Below are 20,721 nucleotides of genomic sequence, written 5' to 3'. Positions count from 1 at the left end.
CCATTCATAAATAAGCAAGAGGATGGGTATGCAACATCTGGTAGTTCACCATAACCCATGACGAACATCATATGTGCCTTCCCTGACACAGCCTGAGAATAGTTATGCTGCGAATCCCATTAACAAGGATGGAGGGGGAGGAGAAATAAATTACTAAAGAGTATAGGAATAAAGAGTTTGAAAGGGTATCCATTAGTGAAAAGTTCTAAAAAAACCTTAAATTGTTATCATAGCTCTTAGCAGCCCTTCAGCAGAAGTCTTAAGAGCATTATTATAGTAAAATGTTTATAATGTGTCATAAACATACACAATGCTTTATAGAACACAGATAAGACATGTTCCTTTCCCCAAGTGATTAGAATCTAAATAAAGTGAGAAAAGCAAATGCAGGATGAAACATAGGTCAAGAGTGCAAAAGAGGGTGCCCCTGAGCGCTACTATTGATCAGAATGTGGGAGGAGGGATTACTTAGAGATGTGGGGTTTACACATGAATTTAAAGGAGAAAAGATAAAGCAATTTTCAGATAAGCTGTGAGACTGGTACCAGACACAGGGGGAACAAAGCTGAGAATGGGAGATGTGGCTAATCTGATTCTCATCTCACTTGCATCAGTTTTACCCTGATGTAGCTATATTGACATCCACGAAGTTACTCCTGATTTGCACTGATGTAAATAAGAGAAGAATCCAACACTAAGGAGAAAAGGCAAGAGGATTGGGAAGAGGTATGTGAAAGCAGAGAAGTAGGTGTATGCAAGAATAGATGCGATTTTGTGTCTGAAGATGAAGCACTTGAATTTTATGTGTTAGGAGATGGGAAGTCAATGGAAGTTCAGGAGGAGTTAACATGATTGGAGAAGTGAGAGAAGAAGATGACTTTGGGTACGTCTATACTTACCTCCGGGTCTGGTGGTAAGCAATCGATCTTCTGGGATCGATTTATCGCGTCTTGTCTAGACGCGATAAATCGATCCTGGATCGATCCCGGAAGTGCTCACCGTCGACGCTGGTACTCCTGCTCGGTGAGAGGAGTATGCGGAGTCGACGGGGGAGCCTGCCTGCCGCGTGTGGACTCGCGGTAAGTTCGAACTAAGATAGTTCGACTTCAGCTACGTGAATAACGTAGCTAAAGTTGCGTATCTCAGTTCGAAGTGGGGGGTTAGTGTGGATCAGCCCTTTAACATAGGATTTTTGGATAGACTGGCAGGGGACAGCTGGAAGGCAAGAAGGCCAGACTGGAGGAGTTTATACTAATTAATATGTTTCACTAACTCTTCTCTTCCAATTGCAACTATCAATAGTAAGAAAGTGGAGTGTGTACTCATCCTGTTCAAGATGCCAGTCGCTACTTTTTATGTGTCTGGCAGGAATCAGAATGCTGGTATTAACAGAGGGTAATCAAATCTGCCTTTCACCCCTAGGCATAGTCTGTTCCATTCAGGTTTTACACTGCAGATTTTTATTTTTCGGTTCAGGATTACTGATATCTTTTCACCATAATCTATTTCAATATATTTCCCCAAGCATTTACAACCCCATTACTTGGTTATACTGCCTTCCAACAGTCCTGAGGAACATCATCTGGACAAATGTTGCTGATATAACTCTGAGGAAATTAACTGAAGTAAGGAAAGATGCAAGTTTCGTACCTGGTTTTAAAACATCTTTTAAACTTCTGAATGGTACATGAGTTGCGCAAAGCAAGCTAAAAGAAAGTTACAAACAATCCCCCCTCCTGTTCCCTTTCCTTGCTCATATTACCATCTTCCACCATTAGAGCTAAGCTGGAGAAATGGTCATCAAGGATAAAAGCTTAACAGACTTAAGGCTCAGTTTTGTAAGGTGCTAAGCACTCTCAGTTCCAATTGACTACAATGGGTGCTCAGCACTTCACAGGGGACATTTAGCACTTTGCAAGACTGGGACCTTAGCAAATGTTGCTAGGCAGGACTTCCTGTTGGTAGGGAAAAGTTTAACTGGTAAGATAGTGTGTGTGAGAGAAAATATCTTGTTCCAAAGAAGGCAATTTTTATTGGTATATCTAATTCATTGCCTGCAGCCACACTATGTCACGCTGTGATCTCAGCAGATCCTGTAAACTATGCATTCATTCTTCCCTTCTGCAGGCTATTCAAAGCCATTCTGCTCTCTTAATTTGCCATTAACCTTCCTACCTGCACATTATTTATTTGATTTCATTGGCTCATGGCCATTCAGCTGACTTTAATAGTCCTCAAGAACCTGGAATCCTTCTACTGTCTGAAGTCAGGTTTTGGTGTATTCTAGCACATTTGCTGTGCTCATGTAACATTTGACCGCTAGTACTTTCATTTCCATATTTAAATTATAGAGTTGCACATTTGGGCCCCCTGTGGCAGAACTGATCTTCCTTGCAGCGAAAATGATCTTCCCTGCTTGCTTCTCCAACCATGTCATCCCCTCTAATGGAATTTCTCCACTGGCTTCCGATCTTGCACATCATTTTCACTCCTGTTCTCATCAGTACTTGCAACACCTTTGTTCCATCATTCAATCCCGCCTCACACTCCATTCAGCTCCTTCTCCTGAGATCATCCTCATGCCTTCTTTCATGTGACCTCATGCCTGGAATGCCCCATTCACTATGCCAAGTGCCATCCTCTCCTTCCCTGAAATAGCTCCTCAAAGCTCACTTCTTCCCCCAAAGGTAACCCATGTCAGAAAAGATCATCCGGGTCACCTCACTGCATTGCCTCTGTTTTATTTTACCGTTTTAGGTTGCAAGCTCTCTGAGGCAGGGACCATGTCTCCCTATGTGCTTTGTACAACACTGAGCACACGCTAAATAATAGTAATATAGTTCAGGCTCCTCCTCCACACGTATAAGGCTTTCATCATACCTCCCTGTCTACATCTCAACCCTTGTTTCCTCTGACCCCTCTCTTGTGCGCTATGTTTTGCCAAATAATCCTGTCATACCCTCCCCTTCATCATCATCTTTCTCACTCATGACTAGAGCTGTGCAATTTTTCCACTTCACTTAGCAGATCTAAAAACTGGAAAAAATATTTTGGGTTGACTGGAAAAAAAAAATCTAAATTTTCAGTGAACCCCAAAGTAAAAAAAAATAATTTTGTGTAGAATGAAATATTTTGTTTGACCAGACACTAAACATTTTGTTTTGATTTTTTTAAATAAATTTTATATTTTTTAAAATAAAACTGAAGTAAATTTTGAAACAAAACGTTATTTTGAAGAGAGAAATTTAAATTCTTTGTTTCAAAAATGTCAAAAGGAAACATTTTGATTTTTTTCTGCGCCCCTCCGCCAAAACAATTTGGCAAAATCTATACAAATTCACAAAATGTTTCAGTCAACCTGAATCTTAATTTTTTGGTGATAAAAAGTTTTGGTCAAAAAATTCATTTAGCTCTATTCATGACTCTACCATAATATCAGGTGATTGGGGGGAGGGATAGCTCAGTGGTTTGAGCATTGTGAGTTCAATCCTTGAGGGGGCCACTTAGGGATTTGGGGCAAAATCAGTAGTTGGTCCTGCTAATGAAGGCAGGAGACTGGACTCAATGACCTTTCAAGGTCCCTTCCAGTTCTAGGAGATAGGATATCTCCATTTATTTATTTATTTATTTATTTATTTATTTAGAAACCTCATATTCCCTGTGTTCACACTGAAATCAATGGTTTCAGAGTAGCAGCCGTGTTAGTCTATATCCGCAAAAAGAAGAACAGGAGTACTTGTGGCACCTTAGAGACTAACAAATTTATTAGAGCATAAGCTTTCGTGGACTACAGCCCACTTCTTCGGATGCATACTGAAATCAATGGGACTGCACAGGGGTCAGCTCTAAGGGTATTTGGGGTGTAACCTAGCTCCTCATAGTAAAACTGGCCATAAAGTGCTGTAAAATGCAGAGAGTAAACAATTAGTTGCACTTTAAAAAAAAGAAGAGTTTCTTCCATTTTGAAAGATTCTAGTGGTTTGAGAGATGTTCCACTCACTTATAATGGGGAATACCAATGGAAACAGCAATATCTTTCAAAATGAAAGGAACCTTTTAAGCACAAGCACTGTAACTTCTTTCAGTTAGGCCTGGTCTACACTAGGAGGTTATGTCGAATTTAGCAGCGTTAACTCTAATTAACCCTGCACCCGTCCACACAACGAAGCTATTTATTTTGATATAGAGGTCTCTTTAAATTGATTTCTGTACTCCTCCCCGATGAGGGGAGTAGCGCTAAATTCGACATGGCCATGTTGAATTAGGGTTAGTTTGGACAGAATTCGACGCTAATAGCTCCGGGAGCTATCCCACAGTGCACCACTCTGTTGACGCTCTGGACAGCAGTCCGAGCTCGGATGCTCTGACCAGCCACACAGGAAAAGCCCCGGGAAAATTTGAATTCCTTTTCCTGTTTGGCCAGTTTGAATCTCATTTCCTGTTTGGACATTGTGGTGAGCTCAGCAGCACTGGCAGCCATGCAGAGCTCTCCAGCAGAGGTGACCATGCAATCACAGAATAGAAAGAGGGCCCCAGCATGGACTGATTGGGAAGTCTTGGATCTGATCGCTGTGTGGGGCGATGAGTCCGTGCTTTCGGAGCTGCGATCAAAAAGACGGATGCGAAGATCTACGAGAAGATCTCAAAAGCCATGACGGAGAGAGGATACAGCCGGGATGCAACGCAGTGCCACGTGAAAATCAAGGAGCTGAGACAAGCGTACCAGAAGACCAAAGAGTCAAATGGACGCTCCGGATCCCAGCCCCAGACATGCCGTTTCTACAAGGCACTGCATTCCATTCTAGGTGCGGCCGCCACCACTACCCCACCACTGTCCGTGGACTCCGACGATGGGGTATTGTCGACGGCCGCTTCCTCGGAGATGTTCGCGGACGGGGAAGATGAGGAAGGAGATGAGGAGGACGAGGCAGTCGACAGTGCTTTCAACGCTGATTTCCCCGACAGCCAGGATCTCTTCATCACCCTCACGGAGATCCCCTACCAACCCTCCCAAGGCGGTAACCCAGACCGTGAGTCAGGGAAAGGATCAGTAGGTAAGTGTTTTAAACATTTATTTTGAATAGAATAGGCATGGTATGTTAGCAATGGGTTTTTAATGATTAGTTTGCCCTAGGCGCTTAACTTCTTAGTCCTTGCCAGTGCAGCTACTGGAAAAGTCTGTTAACATGTCTGGGGATAGAGTAGAAATCCTCCTGGGACATCTCCACGAAGCTCTGTGATGTGAAAGCCTTTGCATCAGGTTCCTGGGGAGAGCGGCCTTATTGCCTCCTCCATGGTAGGAAACTTTTCCGCGCCAGGCTAGCAGCAGGTACTCAGGTATCATTGCCTGGCAAAGCATGGCTGCATACGGCCCTGGTGTTTGCTGGCATTCACGCAGCATGTGGTCTTTCTCTGTCACCGTAATCCTCATCAGAGTGATATCACTCATGGTGACCTGCTTTGAATTAGGGGAATTTTAGTATGGGGACTGATTGCCTGTTCCTTTAAATAACTGTAACCGGCAGATTACAGCCACGCGGTGGGGGCGGGGAGGCGAACCGTTCATGCTGAGCGGTTCGCTGGCAGCGTGCAGGGATCTTTCCCGGTGACAGCCACGCGGTGGGGGCGGGGAGGCGAACCGTTCCTGCTGAGCGGTTCGCCGGCAGCATGCAGGGATCTTTCCCGGGGACAGCCGCGACGGGGGTGGGGCAGGGGCAGAGTTCATGCCGACCGGATCTCCAGCAGCGTGCAGCCATCTTTCCCAAGCCCAGCCACAGGGTGGGGGTGGGGAGGCGAACTGTTCATGCTGAGTGGTTCGCCGGCAGCATGCAGGGATCTTTCCCGGGGACAGTCGCGACAGGGGTGGGACACGGGCAGAGTTCATGCTGGGCGGATTGCCAGCAGCAGGAACTGGCCAACGCTAGGAGCATTGCTTGGAACGTGAAAGGAGGGCACTGCTGTAAATTAAGCTTTAAGCAGCCAAAAGCCTACGGCTTACCATGGCCGTCTGCTAGCAGAATTCCAGTGTCCGGCCCCGCTTGTGTGATCTGTACAGCAAGACCCCAAGCACTCAATGTGAAGACAGAAAATTTGACCTTGTACTGAGTGCACATGTGATAGCTACTGTGCATGGTCTTGTTCACAGAGAAAGACTATATTCATTGTTTGCAAAAATGTATCTTTTTGAGGAATTCACTCCCTTTTTCCCATCCCACAGCTGCGAGTGTCTCCCGAGCTACCCTGGCATCCCCCTCCCAGAGGCTGGCGCAGATCAGGCAGCGAAAGAAAAGGACACGGGACGAGATGTTCTCAGAACTTATGGTCTGTTCCCGAGGTGGCACAGCAGACCCAGTGGAGGGAGAACATGTCACAATACCAGCGATCACACAGCGAACGGGAGGACAGGTGGTGGCAGGAAGACCAGCAGGCGACTCAAACCCTGCTTGGACTAATGAGGGAGCAAATGGACATGCTCCGGCGCCTTGTAGATGTTCTGCAGGACCGGAGGCAGGAGGACAGAGCCCCGCTGCATTCTATCGCTAACCGCCCTCCCCCTCCACAAAGTCCCATCCCCCCCTCACCCAAAGTCCCAAGAAGGAGGGGTGGCAGGGGCCGTGAAAACAGTCACTCCACCCCTGCAGACTGCTCAAGTAACAGAAGGCTCTCATTCCCAAAGATTTGATACGTCCTTTCCTTCCCTACAAATGCATCTCACCCAAGCCCCCGTCCCAGTTTCATCCCCTAACTGTGTAGTTCTTAATAAAATATACGTTTCTGTTAATTACTGTTACCGTCATGTTCTTGTAGAGGACAGTGTGTTTGAAGGGGGAAAAGGGGGTTGGTAATTGGAGAGGACAGTCACCTTTACCAGGGTAAAGACACGGGGGCAGGTTCAACAGAAGGTCACACACACATTGCAGTCACTAGGCACACTGATCAGTCTGGGAGGTGGTTTTCATGGTTCTGTATGGGGGGGCTATATGAGTTTGTGGCGGGGGCGGGCGGTTACAGATCTTATGCAGCGGTCCTTAGCCTCAATGACAGAGCCACACAGCAGGGAATCTGTAACCACCCTCCCCCGCCACAAAGTCACATAGCCCCCACACACAGAGTCCCGAAAAGGAGGGGTGGTAGGCTCCGTTGAAACAACCAGTCCACCGCTGCAGACCGCTCTAGGAGCAGGAGCCTGTCATTCCTCGAGTTTAGAAGCGTCCTTTCCATCACTACACCCGCTCCCCATGATTGCTCAGCCGGTAGTTGAAGAGTTCTTTTTCACTGTCCAGGGCGCCTGTATAGGGCTTCATGAGCCAGGGCATTAGCGGGTAGGCTGGGTCCCCGAGGATCACTATAGGCCTCTCCACATCCCCAACAGTTATTTTGTGGTCCGGGAAGTAAATACCTTCCTGCAGCCATTTAAACAGACCAGAGTTCCTGAAAACGCGAGCGTCATGAACCTTGCCCGGCCATCCGACGTTGGTGTTGGTAAAACGTCCCCTATGGTCCACCAGGGCTTGCAGCACCATTGAAAAGTAGCCCTTTCGGTTAATGTACTGGCTGGCCTGGTGGTCCGGTCCCAGGATAGGGATGTGAGTTCCATCTATAGCCCCACCGCAGTTTGGGAATCCCATCGCAGCGAAGCCATCTATGATCACCTGCACGTTTCCCAGGGTCACTACCTTTGAGAACAGTAGCTCAATGACTGCATTGGCTACTTGCATCACAGCAACCCCCACGGTAGATTTGCCCATTCCAAATTGATTTGCAACTGACCGGTAGCTGTCTGGCGTTGCAAGCTTCCAGAGGGCTATGGCCACTCGCTTCTGGACAGTCAGGGCTGCTCGCATCCGGGTGTCCTTGCGCTTCAGGGCAGGGGACAGCAACTCACAAAGTTCCAGGAAAGTTCCCTTACACATCCGAAAGTTTTGCAGCCACTGTGATTCATCCCAGACCTGTAGCACTATGCGGTCTCACCAGTCCGTGCTTGTTTCCCGGGCCCAGAATCGCCGTTCCACAGCATCAACATGACCCATTGCCACCATGATGTCCACGGCGCGGGGTCCCGTGCTTTGTGAGAGGTCTGTGCCCCTCTCAGACTTAATGTCCTCACCGCGCTGCCGTAGCCTCCTCGCCCGATTTCTCAGCATCTGCCTCTGAAAAAGGTGGATGATAAGGCGCGAGGTGTTGACAATGGCCATAACTGCAGCGATGATCACAGCGGGCTCCATGCTCGCGGTGCTGTGGCATCCGCGCTGTCAATCACCAGAAAAGTGCGCGAACTGATTGCCCACCAGAGCTTTCACGGAGGGAGGGCGGGAGTGAGGGTTGAATGACGACAGTTACCCAAAACCACCCTCGACACATTTTTTGCCCCAGCAGGCGATGGGGGCTCGATCCAGAATTCCAATGGGCAGGGGGACTGCGGGAACTGTGGGATAGCTACCCACAGTGCACCGCTTCCAATGCCGACGCTTGCCCCGTTAGTGTGGACTCACAAAGTCGAATTACTGTCCTTAGTGTGGATACACACGTTTGACTTTGTAATATCAGTTCCACAAATTCGCTTTAAGTAAAATCGAACTACTCTCGTAGTGTAGACATACCCTTAGAGTGATTTTAGGAGTTAGTTTTGAGTACAGAGGTACAGAGGATAAAATTTGCAGACAGAAAGGTGAATTTCAGATTGATGGTGTTTAATCTTGTACACTTGCACAGGTGATTGGCATTAGGGTGCTGAATCAGAATTAATTAACATAGAACTCCTTACAAAATCCTTCTAGTGATCAAAGGCTCGCCAGACTAAACATGCCATGATTAAACATGGGGTGTAGCAAACCTGACAGCTATGCAAGCATGCCATTCCTGACCCCTTGTGGTGACTTCTGAGCTAGACTCCTTTTCCTGTATCTGACAGCTACACCAGAAAAAGCAAACACTCAAATTAGCACAGAGCTGGAAGTAACGCAGGAAGTGGTTACATTTACATTTACAATATACTGGGCCCAGTCCTTCAAAGTGCCATCAATTCTCATGGACATCAATGTGTTCAGCACCTGTCAGGAAGTTCTTAGCAGCTGTCGCAATCAGGTGCATTAAATCATTTGAGTGAAATTGACGTGTATGTCATTTCTACACAATTGTGTGTGTTCTTTCAGGGAACAATAAACATCCACCAAGGAACATGTGCAAGAACTTTTACAGATTCACATAGCAGAAATCTAATCTCTACAATTTCCTAATAAATGTCCACAATGCTCTATTAATTTTTTACTTTCTGCCTATAGTGAGGTACCAAAGTGAGGTACCTCTGTGGACCTTTTCCAAAAGTCTTCTGCTTTCAGTGGTAGTGAGAAACTTCACTGATAGCATTTGTATAGAGTTAAGGCAGAAGAAAATCATGGATCATCTTCAATACTAGTTAAAACTGGCTTCTTACCATGGAAAAATGTACAAGCCCCTATCCAAAAATCAGATCTGGTACAGAAGGCAAAGGGGGAGAGGTTGTTTTGTTGTTGTTGTTTTTTAATCTAGCCTTATGTCATGCATATTTAGTACTCGATACCTCAGTATAATATTTTTCAATCAATACCTTCATCCTGGTTTATAATGATGATTAAATCTCCTAACTCCTCTGTGATAAGTAGATATCATTACTCCATTTTTCAGCTAGAAAAATACAGGGGCAGAGCGGAGGGTGATCAAGATCACAGAGTAAAACCAATGTTGTACTATACAGGCAGTGTGTGTTAACAGAATGATGAAATGGAGAATGGCATTCAAGGAAGAGGGCAAATGCTGGAATAGCTGCTATTGCCACAGTCACCTCTATTTCCTCTGCTGCAGCTGAGCAACCCCTGTCATCCAAGACACGATACCCAAGGCCATGCCCAAGCCAAGAAAGAAAGACAATACTATTGGCCAGAAAGCATTGGTAGAAAAGATAATTGATAGTTGCAGTCTGCTTTCAGAGCAGGGAGAAATGACCGTGTGAAGTGCAAACACCATGCACATGCGCAGCATGACAATGTAATCCGATCATGTAGTCAAAATTGAACCAGTGTTGCCAACTCTCGTGATTTTATTGCAAGCCTCGCAATATTTCTTGTTTTTACTTCATGTGCCAGATCCTGGAGGCATGTGATTAGGCGATAACCTCAGCTTGCCTTTAAAAATGAAGTGAATTCCTAGCCCTCACTGTTAAAGCTGGAAAATGTGACCCTACTGCACCTTAAAGGCACTGACACTGGAAGGCAAATATAAAAAACTCAACATTTGTTATTTTTAAAAAATCTCATGTTTTTTAAGCAAATGTCATGATTTTTAGGGGCCTGATTCATGATTTGGAATGGCAATACTGAAACTAGGCAACAAATTACACTGAATCCAAAGGTCTTACAGGAATAGATGCGAATACCCAAAGCTCCTAGAGACAAAGTGGCTAGGACTTATGTTCCCACCATCCCCATGCACTCCCTTCAATCGCTGGGAGTGAGATCAACATAACTAACCACCCCCGAAAAGCTTCAGGCTGTCCTAGTGCAGTGGTGTGAAAACAGGGAACAGGAACTGTTTCCTGGGTCCCCCTAAAAATGTTAATGCTGGTTCTGCTTGTTAACATTTCTAGCTATGTCAGAGGCTGAGATTGAGGAGACTGCTGTTTACGCAGGAAATTGCCACACCCAGGGTGTGCCTGCCATTGCTGTGGCACATCCTAAAAGGGGAACTCCCCTCCTTCATCCCTCACTAGTGTACACGTGGGATGCACCACATAGTCCCTGCACCACTTCCTCACCAGATCCTCCAGCAGTGCATGAGGATGACAGAGTGGAAGTCCTGTTGCAGCTGCAAACTGCCTCTCTCCCCGCCAGAGCCCGCCATCCAGCTTCCGCTCAGAATTTGAATAGTTGGTACTTGAAGGGAGCTTGGAGTCCATTCCCCTCCCTGACCCCCAATCACACAATGGAAACAATGGGGGTCCAATGCCGAGCCTCTACACACATGCACTAGCCAGGCAAGTCCCAGGGGAACTCACTGCTCAGCTCACCAAACACCCCGTAGCCAGAGGCCTCCTATCGCTACTATCAGAAAAGGCTGCAGAACATCTTCCTGCTGCTACTACTGCTGTAAGGAACAGCCACTAAGGAGTGGAGCCACCTAGGGAAGCCTCCAAGTGGTGCTGGGAACAGGGAGCATAATGGATCAAGAAATATGGGAATAAAAGGGCTGATGGACTATAGGGGAAACACTATGGAACTAACGGGACATTGACAGGAAAATTACATTTCAGTCTGGGAGTGTCATATGTATCCCTGACTGATAGAGACAAGTTTGGAGCAAGCTTCTCGTTAAAATTCGGAGCACATTGCTGAGACTGTTGCATGTGTGGTTTCATTCAGAGCCACTTAAGAGAAGATCTGGTCTCACTTACATGTATATTTTGTGAGAGGGGGAATCTGCAGATGCACAGTTATATTTTTTGTTGCAATAAAAGCTTTGTGTCAAACAAAATTGTTTAGAGGAGTTTTAACTTTGTTTTCCTAACCCGTATTTTTCTTTAAGCCTTATAGATTTAAGTTTTCACTGACAGAGAAATCTCCAGGTGGTAGCCAAATTAAGAAAATCTCTCTCTCTCTCTCTCTATTTATTTATTTGGTGAAAAGCATATATATAAGAGCCATGTACCACTTTGAAAAGGTAAAAGAAACAGAGCCATTTCTGAGGCAGTAACAGGTTCTTTATTTCCTATTCTCTTTTGCCTTGGTTTCTATTACCTGGAAACTTTTATTTTGTTATCCATTTGGCAATATAGTACAGATACATAGAGCTCAAGTCAAATAATAGAGATTTTCATTCACAATATTTCTGCTACATTATCTTTTTAGATCCATGCATTATGCTTTTCTAAATTGCAGTAGGAAATAAAAGAGAATGTTGCTTCTACATTATAAAATGTCTGTATCTAATTATGTTAACTTGGAATGAATGAATGCAGGAAAAGCTTGCAACACTAGCAGCCTATAAAGAGATATTACCGCCACTGAGGGTTATTTACCAAGGTGAGAAGTGGGTTAGAGTTATGAGACTCTTCCATGCAACAATAAAACTAACACAGCTGACAGAAAATCACTTCATATGCTCAGAGTTTTTGTTAACCTATTCTGATTACTAATGGGTCTTACAGGTCACAGAGACATGCTGGCCCCCGCTTCCCGCAGCTCCCATTGGCTGGGAACAACGAACCGCAGCCACTGGGAGCTGCGGATGGCCATGCCTGCGGATGGTCAATGTAAATAAACTGTTTCGCGGCCCACAGGCCACAGGTTGCCCACCACTGCACTACACAGACTCACTTTCCCAGCCTACCGCACTCTCTGGTTTGCCCACAATTCTCCTTTTTATGTAGGGAACCACTCTGCTCTGTGACACGCATAGAAAGAAGTGGTTCGGGACTATTTAGAAAAACTGGACGTGCACAAGTCCATGGGGCCGGATGCGCTGCATCCGAGGGTGCTAAAGGAGTTGGCGGGTGAGATTGCAGAGCCATTAGCCATTATTTTTGAAAACTCATGGCGATCGGGGGAGGTCCCAGATGACTGGAAAAAGGCTAATGTATTGCCCATCTTTAAAAAAGGGAAGAAGGAGGATCCGGGGAACTACAGGCCAGTCAGCCTCACCTCAGTCCCTGGAAAAATCATGGAGCAGGTCCTCAAGGAATCAATTATGAAGCATTTAGAGGAGAGGAAAGTGATCAGGAACAGTCAGCATGGATTCACGAAGGGGAAGTCGTGCCTGACTAACCTAATTGCCTTCTATGATGAGATAACTGGCTCTGTGGATGAGGGGAAAGCAGTGGATGTGTTATTCCTTGACTTTAGCAAAGCTTTTGATATGGTCTCCCACAGTATTCTTGCCGCCAAGTTAAAGGAGTATGGGCTGGATGAATGGACTGTCAGGTGGATAGAAAGCTGGCTAGATCGTCGGGCTCAACGGGTAGTGATCAATGGCTCCATGTCTAGTTGGCAGCCAGTTTCAAGCGGAGTGCCCCAAGGGTCGGTCCTGGGGCCGGTTTTGTTTAATATCTTTATTAATGATCTGGAGGATGGTGTGGACTGCACTCTCAGCAAGTTTGCAGATGACACTAAACTAGGAGGCGTGGTAGATACACTAGAGGGTAGGGATTGGATACAGAGGGACCTAGACAAATTAGAGGATTGGGCCGAAAAAAACCTGATGAGGTTCAACAAGGACAAGTGCAGAGTCCTGCACTTAGGACGGAAGAATCCCATGCACTGCTACAGACTAGGGACCGAATGGCTAGGTAGCAGTTCTGCAGAAAAGGACCTAGGGGTCACAGTGGACGAGAAGCTGGATATGAGTCAACAGTGTGCTCTTGTTGCCAAGAAGGCTAACGGCATTTTGGGCTGTATAACTAGGGGCATTGCCAGCAGATCGAGGAACATGATCGTTCCCCTTTATTCGACATTGGTCTCATCTGGAATACTGTGTCCAGTTTTGGTCCCCACACTACAAGAAGGATGTGGAAAAATTGGAAAGAGTCCAGCGGAGGGCAACAAAAATGATTAGGGGTCTGGAGCACATGACTTATGAGGAGAGGCTGAGGGAACTGGGATTGTTTAGTCTCCAGAAGAGAAGAATGAGGGGTAATTTGATAGCAGCCTTCAACTACCTGAAGGGGGGTTCCAAAGAGGATGGAGCTCGGCTGTTCTCAGTGGTGGCAGATGACAGAACAAGGAGCAATGGTCTCAAGTTGCAGTGGGGGAGGTCCAAGTTGGATATCAGGAAAAACTATTTCACTAGGAGGGTGGTGAAACACTGGAATGTGTTACCTAGGGAGGTGGTGGAGTCTCCTTCCTTGGAGGTTTTTAAGGCCCGGCTTGACAAAGCCCTGGCTGGGATGATTTAGCTGGGAATTGGTCCTGCTTTGAGCAGGGGGTTGGACTAGATGACCTCTTGAGGTCCCTTCCAACTCTGATATTCTATGATTCTATGATAGGGCTGCAGAGCCCACCTGAGAGAAGACCCTCTGATGCCTCACTTGATTCACCTGAAAAGCAGAAACATACTGTATGTTTACATTACAGCAGCTATAGCGACACAGCTACGGTGCTGCCACTGGTGTGCTGTAGTGTAGCTGCTTCCTACAGCAATGAAAAGGGGTTTTTCTGAGGCAGTTAATCCACCTGTTTGAGAGGCAGTCGCTAAATCGATGGAAGAAGAGCTCTGTATAAGTTTGAAAGCCTGTCTCTCTCACCAACGGAAGTTGGTTCAATAAAAGATATTACCTCACCCACCTTGTCTCTCTAAACTCCTGGGGCCAACACAGCTACAGCAACACTACATACATTTCCAGCTAACACAGCCTTTGTGCTCCTAACTAAGTTATTGAATCTACCCCAGATGAAACAATTAGCATCTAATTTATTTATTCAGTCAAGCCTGGACAATCTAGGACAAAGGACTCAGCATCTAGCACCGAGGTGGGCAAACTACGTGGCCCACGGGACCCTCCTGCACGGTCCCTGAGTTCCTGGCCTGGGAGGCTACCCCCGGCCCCTCCCCTGTTGTTCCCCCTCCCTCTCCCCCGCAGCCTCAGCTCGCTCCGCCGCTGGCGCAATGCTCTGGGCAGCAGGGCTACGAGCTTCTGGGGAAGCGCAGCTGCAGAGCCCAGCCTGAACTGGTGCTCTGTGCTACGCGGTGTTGACAGCGTGGCTGGCTCCAGCTGGGTGGTGTGGCTGTAGTGCCGCCAGCCACTGGTGCTCCAGGCAGCGTGGTAAGGGGGCAGGGAACGGGGGGTTGGATAGAGGGCAGAGGAGTTCGGGGTAGTGGTCAGGGGGTGGGGGTGTGGATAGGGGTCGGGGCAGTCAGAGGGCAGGGAATAGGGGGGTTGAATGGGGGCAGGAGTCCCCAGGGGGCACTCAGGAAGGAGGGGGGTTGGATGGGGTGGCGGGGGGCAGTCAGGGGCAGGGGTTCCCAGTGCAGTCAGGGGACAGGGAGAAAGGGTGGTTGGATGGGGCAGGTGTCCCGGAGGGGCCGTCAGGAATGAGAGGAGGGGTTGGATGGGGGGGGGGGGGGGACAGTCAGGGGCAGGGGTTCCGGGGGGGGGAAATAGAGGGTGGGGGCCCAGGGTCCAAGTGATCCAGGTAGTCCTGTCCTCATCATTATTTATCACTTTGACAATCTTTGTATCATTTTCAAAAAGATTTCATCAGCAATCATTTTATATTTACTTCAAGCCCATTGATTAAAATAACAAATAGCTTCTGGTCTAGTACCAGTCCCTGCAGAACCCCACTACAAACGCCCCCAGTGAATGTTTCTGTTTTAACAACTACTTTTGAGATCTATCAGCCAGTTCTTAATCCATTTAACATGAGCTTTATTGATATTGTACTTCGATGTTTTTTAAACAGAATGTCGTACAGTACCAAGTCAAATGCCTAACAAAAATCTAAATGTGCTACATCTATGCAGTTACTTTTAGCAACTAAACTTGCAAACTCATCAAAAATGAAATAAGGTTCAACAAAAGAGTGACAAACATCCTTTGGAGCTAAGGATCTTCACTGTGCGTCTGTTTTATTACAATCCACTTTCATGCATTAAAGAAGTCTGTTTCCTGAAATCTTTAAATATATTAAATTTCCTGGAAGCTGATGGAATAACGTTTCACACTTGTCTAGGACCATTTATCCAAAGACCGCAAAACAATTTACAAACACTAATTGGTTAGGCTCACAACACCCTGTTAGGTCGGTATATATTATAGAGGGCAGCAATATATACATTGAGGGGCCACAGGGCTGGTCATGTCCACAAAGCAGCAAACTAGATCTGATAGTGGAGACCCAGCTCCAATGGTGAAGGTTCCTGCACAGGCTTTGAGGGGTAAGAGGAAGAGGCTCCCTGTGCTTTCTTCCCCACCATGTACACCTGCCTGTATTCAAATCCATGTCTGTCAATCAGCATAACTAAAAATGAAAAATAAACACAAGCACAAACAAAGAAATAAAAACAATCAACCAAAGGTTTTGACTGACGCGCTGAGACACTGCAATGTTTCTTGAATTATACAGCAAACCGTGAAGTTTATTTGAGAAATACCGTTTCTGTCAACACTCTCACACTCATTTCTTTCATGTGAAATAAGGCTTAAACTCCGTGACTCTGCAAATGATATAGTTCCCTTTGATTTTTTGCATGTTTAGAAATTTATATTCTTTCTCCTGTTGTTTTCCTAATTACATGTTCACCCAAGAGACCACAAAGGCTACTTGGGATGCTATTCTGAACACTCAAATAAATATTATGTGGATGGGTTTGATATATTTATTTGGCCCTGGCTATGACTTTTTTTAAAAAACAGCTATACCCAGAGGAGAAGAAGGGGGTTCCAGCTTCTTATTCAAACAGTATCTTTATTAGTTGCTATGCTGTATATTTAAAATTAAAAAACTACAGGGCACTGCCATATTAAAAAAACTTGGAAGAAAAAGAATAATTCAAACTATTCTTTGCTTTAAAATGAAAGAAAGAAGCAAATTCCATACAGGTTAAACAGTAAGGTAGTGACCGATACAGCCAGAAAATTCAGACATAAAACCTGTCAGTTACTCTTGTACTTAACAAGTCATTCTGCCCAGGGATTGCAGAAGCCTTCCAGCTAGCCATAAATATATGGAGCATACTGTGTGCACTGCAAAGCCTCAATCACATCAGTTAGACTGTATGCAAATAATATATGCCTGTATTTTATTACCAGTGTGCTATGCAAATACAGAAAGCCTTGTCCTTAAAAAAATATGTCAGAGTGCAGGAATTCCTCAATTAGCTTTGCCAACCTTGTCACTCTGATGGGACTAGAGAATATCTTTGGATTCTCTGGTGACAGGAAACACACATCAGCTAGTAAAATTCTCTTATACTTCCATTCGTGTTGCTAGCAGAAAGACACCATATGACATTAAACTGCAATTGATTCTTGAAAGATTACTCACTATCACTGCATTACCATTGTATCATTGAAAGTTATTGTGATAACAGATGATAAGTAAGTTAGCCTCTGCTCTTCAGTCCTCTGAGTTACAATGAAAGCCTCTATACTTCAAGGATGCATATTAAGGCAACAAAACAAAAATACACCTCAGGAAGAATTCAGAAATCCTTATGGAAGCAAAAATAAGCAAAATAGTGAGGATTAATAGGCACAGAAGAAGCCTACTCCTGGTCAAAAGGGGAATGAAAACAAAAAAGATAGTGGAAAGAAAAATAAGTTGTGCGCACTTACCTTTGGCAATGCGTATTTTGGTAGCTTCATCTGTATGAAGTCATTTCGACGGTAAGAGACATAATATTTAGTCCGATTTGCTGATGTTGTCTATGCAAAGAAACAAAGGGAATACCAGGATTACTTTGGCACTAAACCCAATCATCCATAAAGGCACAAATAGATTTTTTGTCACAATTTAAACATACATGCAATATTAGTACTGTATTGTATTCATTTCTGTCATTTCCACTATCACAGTATCTGGACATTCCTACAGTACTGGTACTGCAGACTACTGATTAAAGACCAGGCAGAGTTTACTCTCAGCCGATAGGAGGGGGTAGCATGTAGCTATGTCACCCCAGGAACAGACAACAATCACCAGCAACCATAATTTCCTCCCTTGTTCTGGAGAAAGAAGTAATCTGCTACAGGTATAGACTTCTCCTCCTCTGGTGCACCAGCCAGCAGAGGAGGAGAAGTCTTTACCAGTAGCAGATTACCCGCAGTCCATCTCCCCAGTAGTGTCTCACTCTGTGGGCAGCTCATGCTTCTGCCCTCACAACCTGCTGCATGGACACAGTGGGCAAGAGACTTTCATCCTACAGAGGCAGAGGAGGATATAAACTGGCAGTGAATACTAGTATCTTTTAAAACTTGTTTGTAATGTTGTTACAGCCCTGTTGATCCCAGGATATGAGAGACAAGAAGCTGGATATGAGTCAGCAGTGTGCCCTCGTTGCCAAGAAGGCCAGCGGCATATTGGGCTGTATTAGTAGGAGCATTGCCAGCAGATCGAGGGAAGTGATTATTACCCTCTATTCGGCACTGGTGAGGCCATACCTGGAGTATAGTGTCCAGTTTTAGTCCCCCCCACTACAGAAGGGATGTGGACAAATTGGAGAGTCCAGCGGAGGGCAATGAAAATGAGTAGGGGGCTGGGGCACATGACTTACAAGAAGAGGCTGAGGGAACTGGAGTTTTTAGTCTGCAGAAGAGAAGAGTGAGCGGGGGATTTGATAGCAGCCTTCAACTACCAGAAGAGGGGTTCCAAAGAGGATGGAAGTAGGCTGTTCTCAGTGGTGGCAGATGACAGAACAAGGAGCAATAGTATCAAGTTACAGTAGGGGAGGTATAGGTTGGATATTAGGAAACACTATTTCACTAGGAGGGTGGTGAAGCACTGGAATGGGTTACCTAGGGAGGTGGTGGAATCTCCATCCTTAGAAGCTTTTAAGGCCCGGCTTGACAAAGCCTTGGCTGGGATGATTTAGTTGGTGTTGGTCCTGCTTTGATCAGGGGATTGGACTAGATGACCTCCTGAGGTCTCTTCCAACCCTAATCTTCTATGATTCTATGAAAGTACAAGCACTCGAGCTTCAGAGTGCTCTTCTTTAGGTCTGGTGAAGGTAACCAGAGTGTCTGAGCTAAATACTAGATGGAAGCATTAGGGTCCACACAATTCTCCTGTAGGAGACCACTTAAAATGAAGTAGGCAATTAAGGGTTAGCAGTGGGGTAACAAGCTAAAAATCCAGTGTGTCTGTTGAGTCCATGATTTTTGGTGTCTAGCAGAGTTATGAATTTAAGTTTTCAGGCTCGCCTTTTGAAATTGTTGTGCACGGTTCCTTTGAGGATGAGGACTGAGAGGTCAGATGTGGAGTGATCACTTTGTAAAAAAAAGTGTTCGCCACAGGTGATAGTATGCTTTTGTCTTTTATAATTTTTTTGTGGGAGTTCATTTGAGAGCACAGTGATTGACTGGTTTCACGCACACAGTTGGGGCATCCGATGCACTGGGTGAAGCATACCACATGTTGTGATAGGTATGTGTAGGATCCAGGAATCTTGAAAGGTTTGTTTTCTGAGGTATTGATCATCATAGCAGTGGAGATATGTCTGCAGGTTTTGCATCTGTTGTTCTGGAAGGGTCTGGTGCCACTTGGAGTTGGTGTGTCCTGGTCTGTGGGGAACTTGCTTTCAACAATGAACTTAGCAGGTTGTTTGAAGGTCAGAAGAGTGGGCTCAGGAAAGATTTTTTTCAGGATGTTGTTCCCGTCCAATATGTGTTGTAACTGTTCGATGATATTGTATGGGTTCCACTGTGACCCCTACAAAATCATGGACTCAGAGACAATGGTTTTATGGCTTGTTATAAGCATCTGTAGCACTCCACACTGCCTGCTAATCCCTAATTGCCTACTTTATTTTAAGTGGTCTCCTACAGCACGTGTGAACCCCTTATGCTTGAGTATCTGTTCCAACTTGTATTTAGCTCAGACACTCAGTTTACCTTCCCCAGACTAGAAGAGGAGCTCTGTGAACCCTGAAAGCTTGTATCTTCCACCAATCGAAGCTGGTCCAATAAAAGATACTACCTCACCTAACTTGTCTGTCTTTTAAAACTGCTATTACAGCACTATTCAAACAGAACACAAGAGGCTGAATAAATCATAATGTAAGGTTTATACAAAGCATTCTGAATCCCTGTATCGGACAAGCATTTTCTAGCTATAATCATTCATTTTCTGGCACAAGTCTCCCAGAAGTGCCATGGTGGGTAACAGTATGACATTTAACCTATTGGTGCAGTGGTGATTTTGAAAATAGGTTAACGGTATCCTATAAGCCCAATTCTAGCTTCATCTACATGGTGACACTCCTTTTGGTTTGAATATAGACCTTTCACCTGTGTAACGGAGGGCATAATTGGGTCCCATATAAACAATCCAGAAGCTCTGCAAAGATTTCCACTGAATAGAAAACAAAGCACAAGCAGCTAGTGAATGGAAAATTAGCATAGAGATGTTCTCCATTACCACCTTTCTCCCCTGATGTCATACTAGACATATTGGTATTTGCAAGCCTTGCCTTTCCTTGCAGTTATTAGAATAACAACAGACGTGGTTTTTTTTCAAAGTAGCAATATATTTGTATTAAGTACTGATGGATTAAAACAACAAGGTGACAGGGTGTTCCCTACTGTACCTCACTGTCATAGATTTAGGGGCAGTTCCTTCACTGGGGTAAATTGGCACATTTCCATTGAAGTCAATGGTGCTCCATCAAATTATACTAGCAGATAATCCGGCCCTTAATAAATAATATTTCACATACTTCTCTGCACCACTGGCTTCTCCCCCTAGGTAATAGCAATTCAGCCACTGACTCTAGATTTATCAAAAGTTATTGCTTTATAAATTAACAGCAACAGACTGATTTAAAAAAAAGTAAAAGTAAAATATACCATTTTTTCCTCTGGTTTATTACAGTGCAAAGAAAAGCCATTTTGTAGGTCAGCAGAACTAACAGCCTAAACTTTGTGCCTTTAGTTAGAAGATATACCTAGCATCCCCATCCCTGTCATTGCTACTTTTCTTCTGTATTGAGACAGGTGGGATCATGCATTTAGAGGAGGCTGGGATCCCTTATTAAGTC

The 20,721-nt window shown here is 45.2% G+C and overlaps 1 protein-coding gene across 4 annotated transcripts in view; it reads right to left on the bottom strand.

Moving 5' to 3' along the window:
* Positions 1-20,721, bottom strand: part of SORCS2 (sortilin related VPS10 domain containing receptor 2) — an 803,333-nt gene that overhangs the window by 99,630 nt on the left and 682,982 nt on the right. For all 4 annotated transcript variants that reach the window (XM_042855503.2, XM_042855502.2, XM_065597099.1 and 1 more), the window contains one exon: positions 17,303-17,392. In XM_042855503.2, the coding sequence (XP_042711437.2) occupies positions 17,303-17,392 (90 nt within the window). The remainder of the gene's footprint in view (positions 1-17,302; positions 17,393-20,721) is intronic.

The sequence above is a fragment of the Chrysemys picta genome, chromosome 5 (assembly GCF_011386835.1).
Source record: "Chrysemys picta bellii isolate R12L10 chromosome 5, ASM1138683v2, whole genome shotgun sequence".
Taxonomy (NCBI): Eukaryota; Metazoa; Chordata; order Testudines; family Emydidae; genus Chrysemys; species Chrysemys picta.
Note: the sequence above shows the minus strand (reverse complement) of the source record. Positions and strands in the feature narration are given on the sequence as shown.